Raw genomic sequence first — 22,776 nt, forward strand, 5'->3', positions numbered from 1 at the left:
AAAGGTGTGATCTCTTTTCATCTCGGAAGTCTTCAAAAAAATCACAGCGCGCGAGGAAGCCCACATGCCAATAGCCGGTGACAATCCAGTTCAGGGGAGTTAAGTGGCTCATAACTCCCTCCTCGCCTCCGGTGGCGGGTAGTTTGTTGAGGGTTCGCTTTTGAGGACAACTCCGTGCATGGAGCGGCATTTAATAGGCTTTCTTTCCTCTTCCATATATGCACTCGGAGGAAGGAAAGCCCATTATGTTCTGCGAGGCTTATTTCCAAGCAAACAGGCACTCAGGATTTCTGCCCGGGCTCAGTGTGGGCACTTGCTTCTTAGTAAACGGGCTGCATGGGGACTGTGCTTCTTAGCTGCTGCAACCTTAAAAAAAATACCCAGCACATCAGTTTTGGTGTGAGTTTTCGAAGGCGAGCACTTGCTTCGTCAAATGCATCAGTAGGAGTTGGCTTGCAGAAGTTCCTCCTGTATTCAGTGTGATAAGTGTCACTGCACTTCCTTGTTTTCTTATCAGGTTGGAGATCAGGCTTTTGACCTGAACTTGAGGCAGGAACTAAGGAACTGTGCCACTCCGTTCTCATTTTAACTTCTGCTGCTTGGCTATAGGAGCCTCATTTGCAGTGTCTGGAAATCCTTTTAAAGACCGGGAGGAGTTTTGGAGGTAGTTTCTGATGTTCATGGTGGTCTGCTGCTCTTTTATTTTTTTAAAAAAGCATTTTAAATGTGTCTTTGGACCCCAGCCCTAGTTTTTAAGTAGCTCCACCCTCCTTTCCCCCCAGTCATCAATTCATGACCTGGATTTGCCTCCATCTGCTGGGCTATTTTCACATGTGTTAAATGGTTTGATGGTTAGGAGTGCTGAGTGATGGAATATTTTTGCTTGTTTCACCATGTGCCCAGGCCCTGGTTTGTTTGTTTTTTCCTTGTGCAGACTCCCTCCTTGCACCTTACCCCAAGATGCACCTATGGGCCATAGGTGCATGTTGAAAAAAGTGAAACGGATTGCATGCCTGCTGTAATCTCATTCTGCCTTCAGAACTTCATAAAATACCATTCAGAGTGCTGTAATTGCAGGAAATATTCTTTGGAGGGCTTTGCTTGTAGGAAAGATGGAGAATTCTTTATCTGTATGATTGATGAAAACTTGTGTGTGACATGGCACATCAACAGAAGTTGGTCCAACAAAAACAATAACTTTACCTGTTTTATTTCTCTTTCTAGAACCACCGTGGCAGCAACCACCTATACTAAATGATTCTTGGCAAGCATTCTAGTTCTGTAATTGAATAATTCCTCTGCTTTGTTGTTCAACAGCTAATGTACATGTAGGATAAGAAACTCCCTACTCTGCAGGTTTTTAAAATTAAGCTGGACCTTGCACTTGCTTTAAATGCTTCCACCTCTTTAACTTTTACCACATTGCCAGCCAAATGGTGCCTGGGTTGCTCAAACAAACCATGGTTAAGGAAGGGTGCTGGGACATAATGCTATGCCGTAGTTAAAACAAACCAATATTTCTAAGCCAACAGCAAACCATTGCTTCCGATTGTGGTTTGTTGGTAGTAAACAAATCACATATAAGATGTTAGATAGGGTTCATACCTAATTGTAATAGTTTTGTGTTATGTGCGTATCAGGCTATTGAAGGATTGAAGTTTTAGTAGCTTCTGTTTTCTTGTTAAAAAGGGCCATCTGCATTCCTCTCCCAGTGTTGGGTTGACCGTCGCCCTTGGTTATGGATGGCCCAAATGAAGTGGACTTTTCCAACAACAATATTGCACCATTGTGGAGGAGGAGGTCAGCCCACCAGACCCATTTGCACACAAAGAACAAACCCAGGCCTCAGTCTTATCAGAGCTCCACTGGGGTTCTCTTCACAGATTTTCCCCTGGAAGACAAGGATACGTTTACTTTAACTCAGCCTGATGAAACTATAATTACTTCTCTGGACAGCAGATCCATTCAAAGGAGCCCTTTGCTTTTCAGCTGCGGCCTTGGTTCTGTGCCAAATGGAAAGGTTCGGTTTCCGGAGCATAAGGCGCTCTCCCCTAGGCTTTCTGACCAGTCACCCCAAGTCCTGAAAATGGTTTCAAATAATTCTATAAATTTTACAGCCAGTGGTCCTATAAATTCAGGAAGCAGCAAGCTAGCTCACCCAGGGAGGATTTCCAATCGAGCAGCACTTTGTCCAGAGAAGGAACAAATTGTTTTCTCATCAAGCCTTGGATTGTCGCCTACGGAAATCGTGCATTCGCCAAATAACAACACATCCACCGCCTCAGCATTGCAACCCAGCCAGCTTCCTAAAAGCTCAGAGAAGGCATCTGTTTGCCTGTCTGCTCCCTTGGAACAGCAGCATCTGCCTCTCCAAAGACTGCCGTCAAATCAGAATGAGCTTGCAGAAACGCCGCCCGTGGTTCTGAGTACGCACAGTCCTGCTGCGTTGAAAGTGGGGAAGCAGCAGATCATCCCTAAGAGTTTGGCTACTGAAATAAAAGTAACCAACAAAGCTAATAGCCAGAATGTGGAACCAAGCAGGAGGGTTCTCAAGGTCCGTAGCATGGTGGAGACCCTTGGGTTGCCTTTGGTAGCTGGTGGAGGTGAAGAAGCAGAAGCGGATGTGGACAGCCCAGGGATGCTGAAACGTAGTTTGAGGTCTACTTCCTATCGGCGGGCTGTTGTGAGTGGCATTGACTTTGACAGCAGTGCCAGCTTTAAGACAAAAAACAGAATGTCCCAGCCAGTTCTGAAGGCGGTTGTGGAAGATAAGGAGAAATTCTCTAGCTTAGGAAGAATAAAGGTAAGGAAATTGATGAAACTTGCTTTGTTAATGAGTTGCAATGATATGTAGGTTTTAAAAATGGGGGGGAAATGTGTTTTATTTGTACGCAAAATTTACATCCCTGCTACCCTTCAAGCAGTTTAAAGTAGTGTGTTAACTTCATACCAACCCTGTGATATAGGTGAGAGATAGCGATTTGCTCATGGTAAATTCAGTGGTAATCCATCCTATAGTCTGAATTTATGTTTAGTGTGTTGAATGGTGTTGAATACACCATCAAGCATGTTGAATACACCATCAAGCATGAAGGGAAGATGCAAGTCTGCAGACAGAAATTATGGGTTGCATCCAACTAAGTTCTGTTTGGAAATCAATGGACCTAGGTTGGTCATTGATTTCAATGGACCTACTCTGAGTAAAGTAATATTGGATGCAATCTGACGTTTCCACAGGAAACGGACATACTTCAGGTGTAGAGCATGTGTGAAGGCCCTGTGTTCTGTCAATGGTATTTCTAGGTAGGGCTGGGATAAACTCCTCTTTGTCTGAAAGCAGCTTCTGGTCCTTACCAAAAATACTAAGCAAAGTGGCCCAGTGATTTCACTGTATAAGGCAGCTTAGTGTTAAGTTGTCAAGTTGTCAGGTTGTCAGGTTTGTATCCCTCTGTGAGCTATATTGGCTCATTCGTATGATGGAGAATATTGACAGGTGCAACTCTCTCTGGACAGAATAATTGCCCTCTCCTTCCCACACATGAACGAATGACTCTGATCCATGCTGGAAGCAGAATGGGAGATTAAACCACTCCATAGAAGGGTTTGTTGAATTCTAAAGGAAAGTTGGAGACTTTGTGGCAAGGAGGGGTAGTGCGTTCTCCAGGGTCCGCTCTGAATTGTGACTCGTGTGTTTTGCTGCTGCGTGTGTCCAGCTGCCTTCAGTTTATCAGCACCAGCTGGGAAACAAATGAGCACTTCCTTTTCTTCCTGCATAGTCTTCTCCATCCAGCACTTGAATGCTGTGGTTCTCAACTTTGCAGCAATGATAGGAACAGAAAGCAAACAGAACTTAAACATGAATGCCATCTTCTTAGAGTGGGGGAGATTTTTTGTAACATTTTTATCCTCTTTTGAGCTGTTGTGTAATTGCAGCATCAGTACCTATTCTGTCAAGTCAAGGAAGTTCTTTGACGTAATCAGGCTTCCTCAACCTCTGCCCTCCAGATGTTTTTGGCCTACAACTCCCATGATCCCTAGCTAGCAGGACCAGTGGTCAGGGATGATGGGAATTGTAGTCTCAAAGCATCTGGAGGGCCAAGGCTGTAATATGACCCTTTGAAATTATTTCTTAAAGGGGGACATTAAGATGTGCTGCTTCATTTGTGAAATTGGTGGGAAGCTCCTGGCTAAGAAACCCATTGTGAATTATTTTTCATACACAGGGGTTGACTAATCTTGGCTGGCTTTAGTTATTCAACCCCTTCTGCTCCTGGCCTTGTGCTGCGTGTCTGAAATGCAGCAGGCATTGGAGCAGGGGAGAGAGGGGGGCATTTTTGCTCAGTGCTGAAGCAAGGTGGGTGGAGGCTTGCTGTCGCTCTGACTATTGTACTGCACTGGGTCTTGCTTGGTTGAACTCCTCTATGGAAGTATGATCTATGTAACTGCACTTCAGTCACACTTGTATGTGAATCAGATGGGTCAAGTACAATGACATACCCAAAAGCCGCTTTCAGGGGCAAGAGAAGCTGGCAAAAAAAGAGAGGTGCAGGTACTCTTCTTTCTCCAGTGCATTAGCCTGTGCAGACTGAACAGGCAACACTGATCTCATTGGCAAGGACTACTTGGAACTGTTGATTGGGGGACATTGCAGGGCATAGATGTGCCCAGATGATCTTACCCTTTAAATCCATCCTGTAGACAAGAATACAGAAACAGGAACCAATAGCTGCTTCTCATCCATTACTTACCGCTGAATACAGGTTTGTCACCTGTACCCCACTTACCACATCCCTTTGTATGTGAACAAAGGAAATAATTTGATGTGCAGGCAGCATTTGCATAGTACTGCTTTTGCACCTAAGCTAAACCATTGAAAAGTCTAATGAGGAAAGTTAGGTGAAACATATGTAAACAGCAGTTATGTATAAGCAGCATTTATAGTAGTCATTTTACTCTAATGTCTTTGCTGAAGTAGAATGCTTAATTTAATCCCCATTTTAAATATGTTTGAGTAATAGCCTTGCAGCCTGTTCACACAGTGGATTTATGTCCCAGGTAAATGTCATAAGATTTCAGGTTTAATTATATTGTGTCTAGATAATGATGCATTAAGATGCTGCTAAAGGAATGTTTAAGATGATGCGGAAAACTTTGATTGCCTGAACGTGTCATAATTTTGATGTTTTTAATTTGCACCCTACCTTATGGGTCCTGGATACATTTAATAACAAACATTTGATTAAAATTTCTGCAGGGTGCCTTAAAATTGCATAGTGAAGCACACAAGGGCTAACCATAATTAGGGGTCCTGCATCTAAACACACGCCCGTGTAGCAGAGTGGACACTTAATTATTTTGCATTCGTGGTGATATACATAGTTGGTTGTTTTTACACTAGTGTACACCTATTTTGGTCGGCGGTTCGAATCCCCGCGGCGGGGTGCGCTCCCGCTGCTCGGTCCCAGCGCCTGCCAACCTAGCAGTTCGAAAGCACCCCCGGGTGCAAGTAGATAAATAGGGACCGCTTACTAGCGGGAAGGTAAACGGCGTTTCCGTGTGCTGTGCTGGCTCGCCAGATGCAGCTTGTCACGCTGGCCACGTGACCCGGAAGTGTCTTCGGACAGCGCTGGCCCCCGGCCTCTTAAGCGAGATGGGCGCGCAACCTCAGAGTCGGACACGACTGGCCCGTACGGGCAGGGGTACCTTTACCTTTACACACCTATTTAAGTGGATTATCTTGTGAAGTGGCCATCAGCAAAACATCTATAAACCATTGCTCAAGAGCAGCCTTTCTTAGCCTGGTGCCCCCAAACACTTTGGAAGGCAGCTCCCATCATCCTTGACCATTCTGGCTGGGGTTGATGGGAATTGCAGTCCAGTGGCATATGCAGGGCAGCAGATTGATGCAAACGCTACACTAGAGGAAACTGTTCTACAGCAAATGGGAGACAACCTTGCCTGCCTTAGACAAATGCTATGACTTTAAAGACTGTTCCAAACAAATGAAGTCACTTGCATGTTTACTAAATGGAAATATTTCTATGTTGTTGTTTTTTAAAATGGAGTTTATTCCATTTAGAGATAGAAAATTCATTAGTAAAATGCATCATGTGATGTAATCTGGTATATACGCGAACCTCCCCCATTTTCAGATTTCTATTAATTTTAGTGAAGATAGCAAGAGCGTGTGCACATTTCCCCCTGAAAGGGTCTAATTGAGGGCCACAAACATTATAGACTTGTTGAGATGGCTGACTGCTGACATGACTTGATGATCCATCCTGTAACAGGAAGGGAAGTGGCATTTCTTAAAGTAAATAATCTGATGTATCTTATTTGAACTTACTTTTATGCAAAACGTAATGAACTCAGTTTTAGGGGGTTTTTTTACTACTTGCTGAACCTTCTTGTTTTCACTGGTTTGCTTTTCCTTTCTCTCCTCTCTTTTAAAATAATCTTAGAAGAAAATGCCAAAAGGACAAGGGACCTTTGATGGAGACGGTAAGAACACTTTTTTGGACAATTTGGTGTGAAACCTCAAAAAAGCATGTATGAAGAAACTGAGCCAAATGAGTTTTGTGTTTTAAGCAAAATCACGTACAACTAAATTGTCTTTAATATGGGTTTGTTTTTTTTTAAAAGGTGTTTATTTTAAAAAAGACCTCCAATGAATTCAGCTTGTTGAGGTAGGCCTAAAAGTAAATGGGATTGTATGCACCTGCAGAGTTTTCCAACATTGTATTGATGTTTCGGAAGGTTGTGATTGTGAAATCAACTTTTGCAAAATAGGCAATTTCAAAAGTGCCCAAATTTGTGTTTCTTTGCCTCTCTTGTCAAATGTTGCAGTTTATTGTTGATAGTTCCTGCTTTGTGAATGTTGTTGTTCGATGTTTTTGTTGTAAGTTGGCTTAGATAATATGATGCAGGCAGTCTTAGAAACCTGGATAGAAAAGCTAGGAGCTAAATGGCTCTTGGGACCTGGGTTGTGGGCGCCAAAACAGAATGTCTAGTCGCCATTGGCAACACTTTTTATTATTTTGATAAGAATGAACTAATATGCAATTCACATAAGTGGCAAATGGTTAATTTCACATTTGTAACAGAAATTGTTAATACATGTTTAATTTGCTGTTTACAATAAAAATATTGGCACCAAATTTCAGTTTTCAAAACACTCTACTCTTTATTGTTAAACTCCTTAACATATTGTCTATCCTTAACCTATACTTTGAGGCTTCAAAGCACATACATTTCATTAATCCTTGAGTGTCAGCCAGGCACAAAAGAATGGTGCCCAGACTTTTTGAGGTGCCTGCAAATGGAGAATCTTTAGGTGCTAAATGCGCCTTGTGCCCTGCTAATTTTGAACCCTGGATGTAGGTGACTCATAATTGAACAAATAAATATCACAGTTGCTTCTTTATAAATACTGTCTTGGCTATAGTAAAATACCTCTGCATTAACTCCTCCCCTTTATTGCATTTGCCCTAAAGTCTATCATGAAAATCTGTTTGCCATCACCATTGCCTTTGCTCTTCCATACCATTTCATTGGTCTCTTCAGGTGGTATTCAGCTAGGTTTTTCTCAGAGCAGACCCATGGAAATTAATGGACCTAACTTAGTCATGGCCGTTAATTTCAATGGATTTCTCCCCGAGAAAAACTCAGTTGAATACTACCCTTTGCTTTTGTTTGTGGGCTGGACCTATTCAAAAATTTCAATCGTAGTGATGGTTTACTTTTCAGAACTTTTACCTGTGCTATATTTCACTCTGGCTCTGTCACAACTTCAACCAACCTGTTTTTCCTCATTCAACTTTCGGTATCAATTTTGATCTAGTTCCTTCTTGCAGTGCTTCAGTTCTCATTACTTTGAAACAACGCCATGTTCCATTCTATGATGTTATTCAACTGGTAATGCCTTTTGGACTACTGGATAATGGTTCAGTTGTTTGGCAGAGCCTTTAAGCCAGTGGTGTTCAAACTTTTTTCAAAGAGGGCCAGATTTGGTGAAGTGAAGGGCTGTGGGGGCCGACCAAAGTTGCTTTTTGTAAGTTTGGAGTTGTTTTGAGCTTCTTTTAGGATTGAAGTTGTTGAGGGTTTTTTTAAGGATTTTTACCCCAGGAAATAAACTGCCACAGGGGCCGGATTAAACTGATGGTGGGCCGGATTAGGGCCCCAAAACGGACTTTGGACATGCCTGCTTTAAGCCATTTGCTGTTTCTATCGTTATATGTTTATGTATGATACGTATTTTCCCACACTTTATAATCTCTAGGGTGGCTTTCAAGCTAAACTGTAAAGGGCACAACAGCTGGAAACGTGACCTAGCAAACTGAAAGAAGTGAGTTTGTGGCCACTGAGAGGGTCAAGTTCAGTTGCTGCCTCCACCCAAGAAAGAAAACAAATAAAGGGAGAGCAGTGATGGATGAAAACACACATATCCTCATCTTATGTAAAAATACTCAGAGGTAGCTCCTACAGAGTCCACAGAGGCTTACTCCCAAGTAAATGTGCATAGGATTGCCTTCACACCTGCAGCCTCATCTATCACTCCAGCCAGGGCGGAGGGTGGGATGCAGGCAAAACACTACTTCAGCTATGCCAGCCTGGAACTGATGTAGCATCAGGTCACAGTGCCATCAAATGATGGCACTTGAACTGGCTCAGAGCTTCCCTGCCACTGAAGCACCCTGTTTTGGGGGCTGGTGGATCTGTTTGTGGGGTGAGGGACCAGTGTAGTGAGTGGCTTAGGGATTTAAGTTGCAGCCTTAAAGTAAACTTATTTGTTCTTACTCAGGATATCCATTGTAAAATTAAAAGCAACAGCAAGAATAAGAACTTGGTTCTCTTTATAATCTGTACCATTCCATTCTCTGGCCATGTCTTGTCTTCCAACTTTAAAACTTCCAACTTTTTATATGGCCTCTTCTGAACTTCTCATCGTTGTGGGTCCATATTATGCCTCAGAACAGAAGGCGTCATCATTCCCTCTTGTATTTTATTCTTCAGCTGTTTTGTCGCCTTAATATAGGGGCACCTCAGGCCTTGGGCCTGAATGTGGGCTTCCAAGCCTTGCTCTTGGGCCTTGCAACCCTCCTCAGGCCTTTCCCACTTCCTAGGCTACACCTCTCACCAGTCCTGCTCCATGCTCTCCTTGAGTACTGTTGAGTAGCGGGAATGAATTTAGGGTAATGCTTCCTGTTTGCCTGGATGCAGAGAAGTGGCTTGAGGTAAATGTAGAAACCTCTGGCGTGGTTGGCATGTAGCCTACTATGGAAAAATAAGAATTGAACTCTCGCTCCACCTACTTGGCTGCTTTCACCACTGGCATGCAGCCCTCAGAAGCTTGCATATGAGGAACTGTGGCCCTAAGCCTGACAGAGGTTCCCCACCTCTGCTTTAATATATGATGGCAGCGAAAGTGTGAAAACCCAGTGCTAAATTCAATCCTTTTGGAGACCAGATGTTTGGAACCAAACCATGGGCTTAGAGGATTTTTTTTTTAAAATTCAAAAGGAGAATTGGCAGTAGTTTAAAGCTCTTGTTAGCAATGACAGTAACTTATATGTTGCATAGGGTGGAGGCCTTGCTTCTGTGACCAGAATGGTTCATTAGTGGTAAGGGTCTGAAACCACAAGGAGGTGTTTACAATAACATTTTCTTGCTAGTAGTGCTGAGTTCTGCCATAGAAGAACTTGTTATTATCTCCTTGAATATAGGCAGAGAGTAAAAAATTAATTGTTTTCTCAAAGTTTCCATGTGCAGAAAATTTTAACTTTCCTCTGACTGGATACTGCATCTTTTTGATATCAGTATTTATGATTAGGAAGCTGAGTCAAGATAATTGGTTTACCTTGCTGCGCTAACTGGCATTAGCTCTACATGGTTTCAAGCAAAGGCCCTCTTTTCAGAGCTACCTGGAGATGTGAGGATATTGAACCCACATGCAGAGCAGATGCTCTACCGTTGAGCTATAGCCGTTATTCACTGTTTATGGCAAGTAAATTGCCTTGCTGGTGATTTTATGGAAAAGCAGATGAGAAATAGAATTAAGTACCTTTAGTTATTGTTCTATCGTAATTGACAGGTTAAGGTGTTTTAGACGTAAGGGCCTCATTTGGACTGCCAAATGTTAGCTTTGAAAACTAAGATATGTGTGAATTTTAGGCACCTGTAAGCAGGGGCGGAGGAAGGGGGGTGCGGTGGGTGCGGGCCACTCCGGGTGTCACCACTTGGGTGACAAAATGCCGGGCGGCACTCACCGTGGGGCCTGCAATACACCTGAGCCACGTGTCTCTCCTGGGAGAGGCGGTGGCTTGGGCACGCGCAGGCTCCGCGCTGCCCAAACAGTTCGCCTGCTGCCTCCCCCCCTCCAGCTGTAGGGTAGCTGAGTGGGAGGAGGCAGGCACATTCCGGAGGCCCCGTGGTTTGCCCCACCCCTATGGGTGGCTCATTCCGCCCCTGGGCGCGCCGCCCCAGGCACACGAGCGGCTTCCTCCGCTGCTGCCTGCAAGCAACCCATTGTTCTACCCGGACACTGAGGTCCAGCGCCGAGGGCCTTCTGGCGGTTCCCTCACTGCGAGAAGTGAGGTTACAGGGAACCAGGCAGAGGGCCTTCTCAGTAGTGGCACCCACCCTGTGGAACGCCCTCCTACCAGATGTCAAAGAGAACAATAACTGCCAGACTTTTAGAAGACATCTGAAGGCAACCCTGTTTAGGGAAGCTTTTAATGTTTGATGCATTACTGTATTTTAATATTTTATTGGAAGCCACCCAGAGTGGCTGGGGAAGCCCAGCCAGATGGTCGGGGTATATTATTATTATTATTATTATTATTATTTATTATTATTATTTATTATTATTTTATTTTATTTTATTTTATTTTATTTTATTATTTTATTTTATTTTATTTTATTTTATTTTATTTTATTTTCTCCTCCCTTCATGCATGTGTGTGGGTATACAAGTCAGCAAATTTCAGTTAACCAGTTCTGCTCAAATTGGGAAACTCTGGTTAGTGGTTTTCAAACTTCCCTTTCACTTCAATGGAAGAGGCTTGATAATGTGTATAGGCTTCCTTTGCAGCTTACAGAGTTGTCCCTCCGTTGAAATGCGTGGAGAAATTCTTTGGGGAAAGGGGTTCCTTATGCATTTATTGCATAATCATTTGGGATGCTGGATAAAAGACTGAGAGGTCTTCCAGCATGAAGGGCAGTGGAATGCCTTCTTTATTATTGTTTATTGAATTTGTATCCAGCCCTTCCTTCTGAAGGGTGGCATAGATTCCAGGCACGGTTCTCTTGCAACCTCCCCTTCCAAATATCTTGTATGTCAACCTTATCTCCTTGACTCCTAACAAAATAACGGAACAAGTTTTAAATACTTTGAAAACAGAACTCAAAAGCTGCTTTGAACTTGCAGTCAGAATAAATAAAGGAAATAATAGACAAAACTAGATTAAGTTAATATATTCAGTACAGTGGTACCTCTAGTTACGAACTTAATTAGTTCCAGAGGTCCGTTCTTAACCTGAAACTGTTCTTAACTAGAGGCATGCTTTCGCTAATGGGGCCTCTTGCTGCTGCTGTGCCGCCAGCACACAATTTCCATTCTCATCCTGGGGCAAAGTTCTCAACTCGAGGTAACTCTTCCAGGTTAGCAGATTTTGTAACCTGAAGCATTTGTAACCTGAGGCGTTTGTAACTTGAGGTACCACTGTTATATATACTGGTGCCAGAATTCAGGTTTTGCAGTTTCAGCTTTCTGGTAGAGAATTTTAGGTGCTTAGGCCTTACAACTGCTAGTTTTCATTTACGGTAACACTTTCCATTTGATTATGCAGCTAGTGGTTTGCAGCAAGTTACTATGAGATTAATAAATTATTGGACCGTTAACTTTCTTTATTAGGTTACTATATTATCTGCATTTAAAATAAAATCAAGGAAAGCTGTATTTAATAACCTGTGTAAATTATTCAGCTCAAGCAAATGCACACCAGGTTGCTTATCATGCATATTTTTTTTTGGGGGGGGGTGTTTCCACTATCATCTGTGGGGCAGGGGGAGAATAAATGTGTGGCATCAAAGTTTGTTTCCTGGGAATTTCCCTGAGATGTTATCACACTCTGCATCCACATGTTTCAAGCCCACCTTTACTGTCCTGAGGACTAGAGTCCTTACTTAAAACGAAATCTCTGCTTTTTAATTGTGTGCTTACTTAGAAACACCCAGAGCCTAGTTTATTAACTAGTTAAATCAGGTGTCTTTCACCCTAACATTTCGTATTCTATTAAGCACAAGCTCTCAAATAATAAAAGTGTTTCTGGTTTTTCCTTAACAAAGAACACAGGCTATTATTGAATTCGGGTGGAAGGCATCTTTTTGGTGGTACAGTGATCTATTGTTACTTTAATATGTGCTATGCTCTCCCATTGTCCTGAAGAAGCCTCTATCTTTGTCCGCAGAGTTTGAGAGGCATATTCATAATAATGTTACTTAGAACCTCTCCTTAAATCAATTTCTTTTTCGTGCTATTGTAGAAAATGCTGTGTTGTATCAGAACTACAAAGAAAAGGCTCTGGATATAGATTCTGATGAAGAGGTAGAATTGAAAGAACTGAAGTCAGATGAAAAAATAGTTATTCAGTACAAACCTCTGAGATCAACATGGAGTCAGTTGTCTGCGGTAAGTGTCATAATGTTAAATAGCCTGAAGCCAAACTGGAATGCAGCAGTGCTTATAAGCGAGTCTCTTTTATCTCCCAGTGTCCTTTTCAACCCAACATTTTATAGCTTTTCGTTTGCCCTCAGAACTACTTCCTGAAGTGAAGTGTTTATGGGTATGCAGCTAATACCCAATGGTTGTAATTGGTAAAGAGGTACAGCTGCTAGACTTGCATTCCTAATTTCGTTTGCCTTATGGGTTTTTTTATTTTTTATGCAAGCAAACCACAAGTCGCCAACTGTGTTAGGACTTCAGGATCCCTCTGCTTTGGAATTTAAATTGCAGGGAAGGGGGCAACCCTTAGAGCATGTTCAGTAAAATAGCCATATGGAGAGAATTAATGAAAATAAGTATCTTGAAAATGGAGAGGATAAGCAAAGAGGCTTGTTTATTTTAATGTCGTTCTGCGGGAAATTTAGGTCTCACAACACGCCAGCACAGACAAACACTGGCTCTCTGCAAATCATAGTTTGTAATACATGTATGTACCAGAGTGGAGCCATAGCAATAGCCTCAAAGCAGCAGCAGCTTCACTGTGTAAGGATGGGGTGGTTGGGACTACATGGGCCTTGACCTTTTTGCCACCTTGCCCCTCTGGTAAGCTGCAGTGCTGCTAGGAGAATATTTCTGCAGCTCCATCCCACCAGGTGAGTCACTTTCTTATCTTCTCTGTCTGCTGGAGGAGGAGGAGGAGGAGAGAAGAGTGTGTTCAAGCCTAAGGCTGCTGGTTGGCATAGTACCAAGCAATATTTTAGCACTGTGGTTGGTACTTCCACGTGGCTGCTCATCAGACCATTCCATGGGGATTGGAATTCTGTAATGGGAAGCAACCATGTTATATCACCTGAGGTATTGGCAGGCTCCACATTACTAGAGCAGCGTGGGAACTGACCGCGCTGAAGCAACAGCCATGCCACTTAAGGCAGAAGTCGCCAACTTTCTTTGAGTGAAAATTTGCATGCTAGAGAAAACGTTGTGGGCATCATTCTGTCCCCACCATCCCAACCAAGCACACACCACAATCTATTCCACTGTCTAAGGCTTCTTTCAAGCCTAATTTCAGAGGGGTGGAGGGGACCCTGCAGGTGCCGAGGAAGACCTTGGTTGACACATGTGCGGTTGCCACATGTGTGAACCCAGTGTTGAGATAATGGCATTAGAATTGCACCTATGATAGGCTAGAGATATTAGCTTCCCTGCAGTTTCACAGATAAGGAAACAGTTAAGCAGAAGAAAACTGCAAGAGGTCAAAGTTCTCTTTTTTGTTTGTGTACTGTAGTCTGCTATGGTTACAAGTGCAATTTAATTAAACACTCAAGAGGTTTGTGGTTGGCTTCTTGTATATGATTTTAAAACTTTGCAACAGCTTTTAGCAGTAAGCATTTATTCTTCTTATTAAAATAAGTGAATGCAAGGAAAGAACAGGTTCACGACTTCACTCACTGTGAAGAATTGTCCTCAGTTTACTATTCAAAGTTTTTTTAATGGTGGCAAATGGCTATATTTAGTGTGTCTTATTTGAATTATTTGATATAGTAGAATTTCAAGGAAGGGAACCCATTCAGTGATGCTTGGGGGGTTCGTTTTATATCATGTTTCACAGTCAGACCTACACAGTGCATGATACAAGAAGCCACATGACAGCCCACAAGTCATGTTTTGTGGACTAAAAGGTGCCTGGAAGTCTCTCCCATCCTCTGCACGCCATTCTTACAGTTTTAAGGCAAGGACTAAAGCCAGAAGATTTGCTGATATCTTAGTTTGGCACTATATACAGCTGGTAGAGTGCATTTTGGTTTGGTGGATCATAAATTCTGCAATAGGTGTAGTTGCTTGGAGCAAGATCATAAGGCTCCTATGTTACTGAGATGGAAAGGAAAGCCTCAACTCTGCATTGCACTGTGCATTGACAATTAATACAAAGCGCGTGATTTTGTGTGATCAGCTGATGAGCGGAAACCCCCATGTGTTAGGGCAACTTCTCTTGTGAAATGACATGTTAATGTTGTGAATGAATGGAGAAAGCAAACTGTTACTCATCTGTTCATAATAAAATCTGGCCTTGGTCAGACCACACCTGGAGAACTGTGCCCAGTTCTGGGCACTGCAATTTAAGAAGGATATTGACAAGCTGGACAGTGGACAGCGACTGAGATGAGCAGGGGTCTGGAAACCAAGCCTTATGAGGAATGGTTGAGAGAGTTTGATATGTTTAGCCTGGAGAATAGGAGACGGAGAGGAGATATGATATCACATGATGTCACATGGAAGATGGAGCAAACGTGTTTTCTCCTGCTCTGGAGGGTAGGACCTGAACCAATGGATTCAAGTTCCTAGAAAGGAAATTCTGATGCAACATCAGCAAGAACTTTTTGGCGGTAAGAGCTGTTTGACAGTGGAACAGACTCCCTTGGGAGGTGGCAGACACTGCTTCATTGGAGGGTTTCAAGGAGATGTTGGATGGCCATCTGTCATGGATGCTTTAGTTGAGATTCCTACATTGCAAGGGGTTGGACTAGATGACCCTTAATGTCCCTTCCAACTCAAAAGTCTACAATTCTATGAAAATGTTGCGATGAAAACATTGGGTCCATTCGTTTCAGTGGGTCTACTCTGAATAAAAGTTAGTGGAAAACAACTTACGATATGCAAATCATTTGTGTGCATGTGTGCAAATGTAAATATTTTTTGGGATCCTAAGAACTGCAAGTGGACTTCTGCTTCTGGAACAGATCTTTATAGTCCGTTCTCTACCACAGTAGCATAATTAATGCACTTCCTCCAAAAAAACATCAAGGGGCTTAATAGGAACAAGATGTGCAGCATGAGGCCTGCGTATGGAGGAGGGGAATCTACTGAAATTAGGACCTAACCCTAGTTATGAGCAGATGTGTCTTTATTTAAAATAGTTTAGTATTGCCTTTAAGTGAGGTGTGTGTGTGTGTTTCCAGTTAAAATACAATGCAGTACAGCTACAACAATAAAATATCAAAACCTGTGTAAATACACTGCACATGGCTAGCATTCTAGAGGTGTGGTGCCGCTACAGAAAAGGACATTTCCCTTGTGCTCACCGATCTCAATTGATCTCACATAAGGATCTCAAAAATATTAAAACCAATCTCAAAGTATGGACAGGGTTGTATGGGTGGAGGCTGACCACTTGAACCCAAATCTCTTCACATGTTTTACCACTGTGCTGCTGTTTTCATGCAATATGTTTAATCTAGCTGTTTGCTTCTCTCTACTTAATTGACTTGATGGAAAAAGCAGCATTGAATGGGAACAGAAAGTCTTTTGAAAACAATTCCGAGGCCTCTGAGACATGATACAGTTAAAGCGTTCCCTCCCCACCCCACTTTTTAAAGCCCTCTTTGTTTACAGTTCTGTGGCTATAACTGGAGAACTAATAAATGCTACTATGCCCCATTCACAGTATGCAATAAATGGAGGATAACTTGTGTATGAGAGATTACATAAGCTGTATGTCTATTTGGGAAGTGAAGGGGAAATTATATTAGAATGTTTTTAAATGATGCTGAACGTTAATAGCTTCAGTTGAGCGACCAGTTGAGCTAGAGAGAACTGTGTGTGATACTTACACTCGAAATGTGGAAGTGAAAATACTCCACAGTATTAAGTTGAAAGGAACCCCCTGGGCTAGATTATAAACAGAACTAAAATGTGTACTACATTCCTGTGATTGGACTGCAATTCTATACCGAATTTCCTAGGAGCACCAGTGGACTCAGTGGAACTTAATTTTGAGTAAACTTGTGTTGTAATACACTGGCAAACTCAGTTCTTTTCATAAGAAAAAAAATAACTATGTAAGCTCCCACTCCTTTTCAGTGGATTGTATTCAGCTAACACTCAGAGTCTATGGGTTATGTCCCAAGGCACCGCGTGTGTTGGTGAAATTGTGTATACAGTCATACCTCGGGTTAAATGTGCTTCAGGTTGAGCGTTTTCAGGTTGTGTTCCACGGCGACCCGGAAGTAAGAGAACGTTCCGTTACTTCCGGGTTTCGCCACTCGCGCATGCGCAGACGCTCAAAATGACATCATGCACAGAAGCGGCGAATCGCAACCAGCGCAGACACGGGTTGCGTTCTGCTCAGGATGCGAACGGGGCTCCTGAACAGATCCCATTTGCATCCAGAGGTACCACTGTAATTGAAACCCATTGAAAAAGCTGGCAAACACCCCACCTCCCTTCCGCCCTTTTAGTGATGTTTCAGTGACATCCTTCTGACATTTCCAGGTCACTTCTGGATTTGGCGTGATGTGCGTATACACAGTCACACACGTATTGAACGCATGTCAGTGGGGTGGGGCGGGGCCTGCCTGTAGAGTTGTTGAAATTAATCATGACTAAGTTAGTCAACTTATATTTATTGGATACATGTCTGTCCTGTTAAAGAGTTTCTTTCTATGCTGCCTTTTGGCCCAAGAGGCCCCCAAGGCTAGGAATGGATCACTTGGTGGAGCCAGAGGTACAGCAATAGCTTCCTGGCAGCAATGGTGCTGCTGCTTACCAGAAGGGATGAGGCTGCAGCAAGGTCAGGGCTGTGCAGGTGCAAAGCCACAAACTCTTGGTTGGTTCTGCTTGTGAGCTTACGCTGCCCCTTTTGTACATTTTAATTTGGAGAATGGCCAAGCAGCAGGGTCATTGAGGTAGATAGCGGTGTTGCTAGAGGTGTTCAGGTCTTCGGTTACAGTGGTACCTTGGTTTAAGAACAGCCCCGTTTACGAACTATTCGGTTTACGAACTCCGCAAAACTGGAAGTAGTGTCCTGGTTTGTGAACTTTACCTCTGTCTAAGAACAGAAACCGAACGGTGGAAGGGCACTGGCAGTGGAAGCCCTCATTAGGGAAAGTGCGCCTCAATTTAAGAATGGTTTTGGTTTAAGAATGGACTTCTGGAACGGATTAAGTTCGTAAGCCGAGGTACCACTGTATTAAAGATTTAAAGGTCAAGAAAAACACTGTTGTCCTTTTGGACTTGGAGTCTTTTGGATGGGTCCAAATCTGAACATCTGTTGAAACCTCTGCTTCCTCCTGATTCAACAAAAAGTCATACAGGTGTTAGTGAACCACAACTCCCATGAACCCTGGCAATTGGCCATGCTGGCTTGGGCTGATGGAAGTTGGACATGTTCCCCATCTCTCAGATGTTGCTTTTTATGCATAGATCTGAAAATGCTTTTTTTTTTAGTTCTATTTGTATGTTTTGATGTACACATGGATACTTATTGTTCACGCTTGTGAGTGTCTCTGGTCAGGCTCGCACACAGGGAACAAGTCCCAACTGGAAGGAAGAAACCAGCTGGGGAGTGGGGCATGTGCAAATCAGTATCACACATCACTGCTCAGATATAACTGTTAGAAGAAAATCACAACTATACAGGTATTTCCTTCAATGGCTGTAGAACGGGCATGCTTTCACCAATAATCTGGGTAAACCTACTGTGAAGTTCTGCTTCTATATATGTATAAAAGTGTAGGACTACACAAACAATGATTTGTTAAATCTAAAACTTTCATTTTTGTAAGCACAGTTTAATGTCTCAAATTGTTGATTAATTAACCTGACATTTTCAACATGTGCTAGCCTGTACTTTCAGGCCAAACTTGTATTTTGAGATTGTTTTGGAACTACAGGTACATACTCAGTTTTTCATCCTGGATAGAAAAGCAGAAGGTTCGCTGGCTGAATACCTCTGTTGGCACAGAGTTAAGCACAGTGTTAATGCCAAAGTGTTCTAAAGTGAAGCAGATATTCTGCCATTTTTTCGCAGGATGTACGGTAATAGGGGGGGAAAGGAGGGACATTCTGGACTGTATTTTGGAGGCAAGCACTAGCTTCTTTCCTCTTCATGTGTAAAAACATTGCAGGAATATTTCCACTCCTGAGTGCTGCAGCTACCTTCATAAATTCTTTATTCTTAATATTGAAACAGATCATTTCCTGTTTGTTTTGTTTGATTTCATTTTCTTTTACATCTTTCCTTCATTGAAAGAGCCTTCATAAGATAGTTGGCCATAAAACTCTATACTGCAGAATGAGAAGTTGCTGAAATGAACCTTTTTAACTTTATCTTTGAATGATGCTGACCGATAGTATAGGGGTGTTGTCTTCTACAGTGGTTATGCTCCTACTTTTGCAGGACAGGGGTCAGAGAATAGCATTGGAAGACTTTTCCTCAGCCTCATGGTAACTGTGCTATGGGATCGCGCAAGAAGAAATTCTATTTTGCATGCAGCTTAACATATATATGAAACCATTGAGTGCCATTATCATGGGATTGGGGTGATTTGTCAGCAATATGCTGATGGCACTTAGTTGTATGTCTCCATTGAATTGGGTGGTGGTGTTCAGGTGCTGAACCAGGGCCTGGAGTTTGTCTAGGTGGGTGCCAATAAACTGAGACTAAAACCTGACCAGGTGGATGTTCTATGGCTTGGTGGTTCCTATGTCTGGGAAATGGGTTCATGCCTTGTTTTGAATGGGGCCCATCCAAATGAAAATTTCAGTCAATTACTGAATGAAAACAATAGAGGAGAAACATGTGTATTGCAAAAAGATATGTAAAGGGTTAATCATTTGTTTCAGGTGAAGAAGAATGGGCTATACCAGACCATCAGCCAAGAAGAAAGGAAAAGGCAAGAGGTACCTTCATTATTATAGCCACAGTTTATTCGTTACTTCATGAGCTTGTCATCCTTTTATGCTTGCTTTCTGGAGGAAAACTTTAAAAAAATGTTGTTGTATACTTTTCTGTTCCGTTTCTGTGAACTAAATTATAGTAGAAATCTAACTTTTGATACAGACTACCTGGGGTTTTGCGGCTTGCATAGAATGCAAGTGGGTAATATATCTATAAATGCAATAAATAATAATAATAATAATAATAATAATAATAATATGCAAATGTTGTGAACATGCCCAATATCTGAAATAAGCAGTCTCTTCAGCCGTACTCATAACCACCTGTCTGTTCAGTTCTCCGTTTGCTTTCTGAGCTACACTTGTGAAAGGAAGAGCTCCTTCCATTTGCAGAAGGAGTGGCACCTCAGCATAGGTTGCTGCCTGTAGAAAAAATTGGGGAGGTGATTTTCACACAGTCCCAGATGACCCTTCAACCCTCCTGTGCAAAATTCTGTGGGCTGTAGGGGATTAGGGGGAAATCATCACCCCTATTCCCATGAGCAGGAATGATCTGTGTGCAGAATTCCACACATAGGACCTCTTCGTCCTACCGATGTCTTCAAAGCAGAACAGGATGAATGACCCTTAAAAGCTTCCTGCTTTCTCCTCCTCAGCCCATTAGCGGCTACTGCTGTACCCCTTGATAAATGTGGATAATCTCCTCTAGCTGTTATAGGTTTGATCTGTCACCTGAAGAGGGCTGACTCTCAGATCAGCACTGCCTGTTCAGGGAAAGATCACAAGGAAGGACCTGAAGATCCTTCTTAGAATCAGTCCAGTCTATGTGTGAACTGGGAAGTAAATAAATAAATCTGCTTTTGGTTGCACCATTAGCACTTGCTAGGCAACAGCCAGAGGACAGGGCAGTTCTCTTCAGCTATACCTGAATGAGCGTCTCCACCCCCATCATCCAGCCTGGACACTGAGGTACAGTGCTAAGGGCCTTCTGGCGGTTCCCTTACTGCGAGAAGCGAGGTTGCAGGGAACCAGGCAGAGGGCCTTCTCGGTAGTGGTGCCCACCCTGTGGAACACCCTCTTATCAGAGATCAAGGAAATAAACAACAATCTGACTTTTAGAAGACATCTGAAGGCAGCCCTGTTCAGGGAAGTTTTTAATGTTTGAAGTTTTATTCTGTTTTTAGTGTTCTGTTGGGAGCTGTGTTCTGAGAGTGGCTGGGAAAATCCAGCCAGATAGGCGGGGTATTAATAATAATAATAATAATAATAATAATAATAATAATAATAATATCAGGCAAAAGAAACTCACAGACATACCCAGGGGGTGAGAGATGTAAGGCCTGTAGAATGTTAGGATTTTTTAAAAACAGGCAGGAAAATCAACTTGAGATTCAGAGGGCTTGGGAGACTTTCTGATGAATGGTGGTTATGAGCAATTTGGCAGTTGAAGGAAACTGGGACAGATGTGGACTTGGAAACCTTTCCTCTTTGTGGTCATGGGACTTGCTGTTGTCAGTTCCAAATACAATGTGGTAACAAGCAACTGCACTGGTAGTTACCTCTCTTGTGCCTTCAGGACTCAAGAGCAGCAAAGAAAATCACGGTTTCTGTCCAGTGCATGCTTGGATTTCCATTGTTAAAGTAGCATCTCATGCCAACATTAGCTGCCCTTAATGCTCATCTGGGAAGTGCCGGTCCTCCACTGCCAGCTGCACTCTGCCTCCAATGTTAGCCTGTTGTGCTACATCTGCCATCACCTGCTGTCCACTGGTTTTAACCCTTCCCATCCTGGTTTGTATCTTGTGCTGTTCCCTTAGCCACTTAGCCTACATTCTTCTGAGGGCAAGAGGACTATTCCTCCCATTGGCAAGAAGAGATGCTGGGATGAATGCTGTCCCCCCCTTGAGCCCCCCCTTGAGGACAGAATAAGTGCCAGTGAGAAATGAACCCATTCTGTCTCCGTAAATCAGGAAGTACCTTCAAGGTTGAGTTTCCCAAAGAGGGAAAAAAGGATACATTGGTGATAGTCAGGACTTTGGTGCCATTTCACTTAGGTGAGTGGTTTGTTTAAGCTGCAGGCATAGTTAAAGAAATGTCTTTTTAAAGGCAGCTATTAAATGGGGCAGAGGGTGAAGTTATTAAGTGAGGTGTTTTTTTTTTAAAAAAATACACACATAATGGGTTGTGTTGGACAATGTGTGTTGTTGCAGTTTATTAATGCAACATGCTAAATAATGTACAAAGCCACGGAGAAATAAATAGGCTGAACTAAAGAGGATGGAGATGGAATACATATCTATCTTTCCCGTTAAACCATTATCACATTCTATCCTTGAATGCATCTGCTTCTCCAGCAGGGCCACATACAAAGCATTTGTATACATTTGGTCTCTAAAGAGCTCCACAAAGCATGCATAAGCTATCAAGCTTCACACATCTGTTTGTATTGATGCCGTGCAAATGAATGATAACTACATTTCACACTGTCACTCATGGGGACTGTCACTTGTCTTGAGTAAGAAATAGTAATTGGCAAATGCATTATCGTTCTTCATCTCAGATTAGTGTCACTAGATTATGCATGAGCTTAAACGTTCCTTGTTTGGGTGTTTTGAGATGATCGTTTTAAAGTATTCTGAAATCGGGGTAATCGAAAACTTCTTTTCATTGTATGCTTTGCTAGAATGTATAAGTGTCCAACCCATATCTCATTTTCACTTTCAAAAAACTGCTGTGCCTCGCCTTGAATTTCTTAGCTTGAAAGGAATCAATGAGGGCTGTGATGGAACTGGGAACAAAGAATTCTTAAATAGCATTGAAGACGAGGGCTCTGGTGTCCTTTCTCTGAAACACACACACACACACACACACACACACACACACACACACCAGAGCAAATTAGTTACAGAACTCTGCTGCTCTCTTTAGTCAAGCCCTTTTTTCACGATTGCAGCCAAAGCAACAAATTGCCTGTGAGTGCAGCATAAATTTGGGGACAAGATTATTAGTAGGAAGGCTGAGTGATAGCACTGTGGCTTCTTCCATTCCCTCCAGTTAAGTTATACAAAGTAGAATATGTATCATTGCGTTTTCCAAGTCATAAGTTGAGGGATTCGTAAAAACAAAATAGAAGCCACATCATGATCCCAACTGATACGTCAAAATGTCCTCCCATTGCATGTGAATTTTATTTATTTAAGGTATTTACCGTATTTTTCGCTCTATAACACGCACCAGACCATAACACGCACATAGTTTTTAGAGGAGGAAAACAAGAAAAAAAAAATATTCTAAACGAAATAGTGATATATGATTTTTGTGGTTCACGCTGTGGCCACAGACATGTGATCTGACAGTGAGTTTGGAGTAGCCCAATGCAA

At 42.5% G+C, this 22,776-nt stretch overlaps 1 protein-coding gene across 2 annotated transcripts in view; it reads left to right on the forward strand.

The window, feature by feature from the left end:
* ARHGEF26 (Rho guanine nucleotide exchange factor 26) overlaps positions 1–22,776 on the forward strand; it is a 66,846-nt gene that overhangs the window by 578 nt on the left and 43,492 nt on the right. The window contains exons 2-6 of one of the 2 annotated variants that reach the window (XM_053390321.1): positions 518–664; positions 1,690–2,803; positions 6,462–6,501; positions 12,543–12,688; positions 19,343–19,399. In XM_053390321.1, coding sequence (XP_053246296.1) covers positions 1,739–2,803; positions 6,462–6,501; positions 12,543–12,688; positions 19,343–19,399 — 1,308 coding nt within the window. In that variant the 5' untranslated portion in view covers positions 518–664; positions 1,690–1,738. The remainder of the gene's footprint in view (positions 1–517; positions 665–1,689; positions 2,804–6,461; positions 6,502–12,542; positions 12,689–19,342; positions 19,400–22,776) is intronic. The other variant, XM_053390319.1, reaches the window with a different exon arrangement.

Source organism: Podarcis raffonei, chromosome 5, assembly GCF_027172205.1.
Source record: "Podarcis raffonei isolate rPodRaf1 chromosome 5, rPodRaf1.pri, whole genome shotgun sequence".
Taxonomy (NCBI): domain Eukaryota; kingdom Metazoa; phylum Chordata; class Lepidosauria; order Squamata; family Lacertidae; genus Podarcis; species Podarcis raffonei.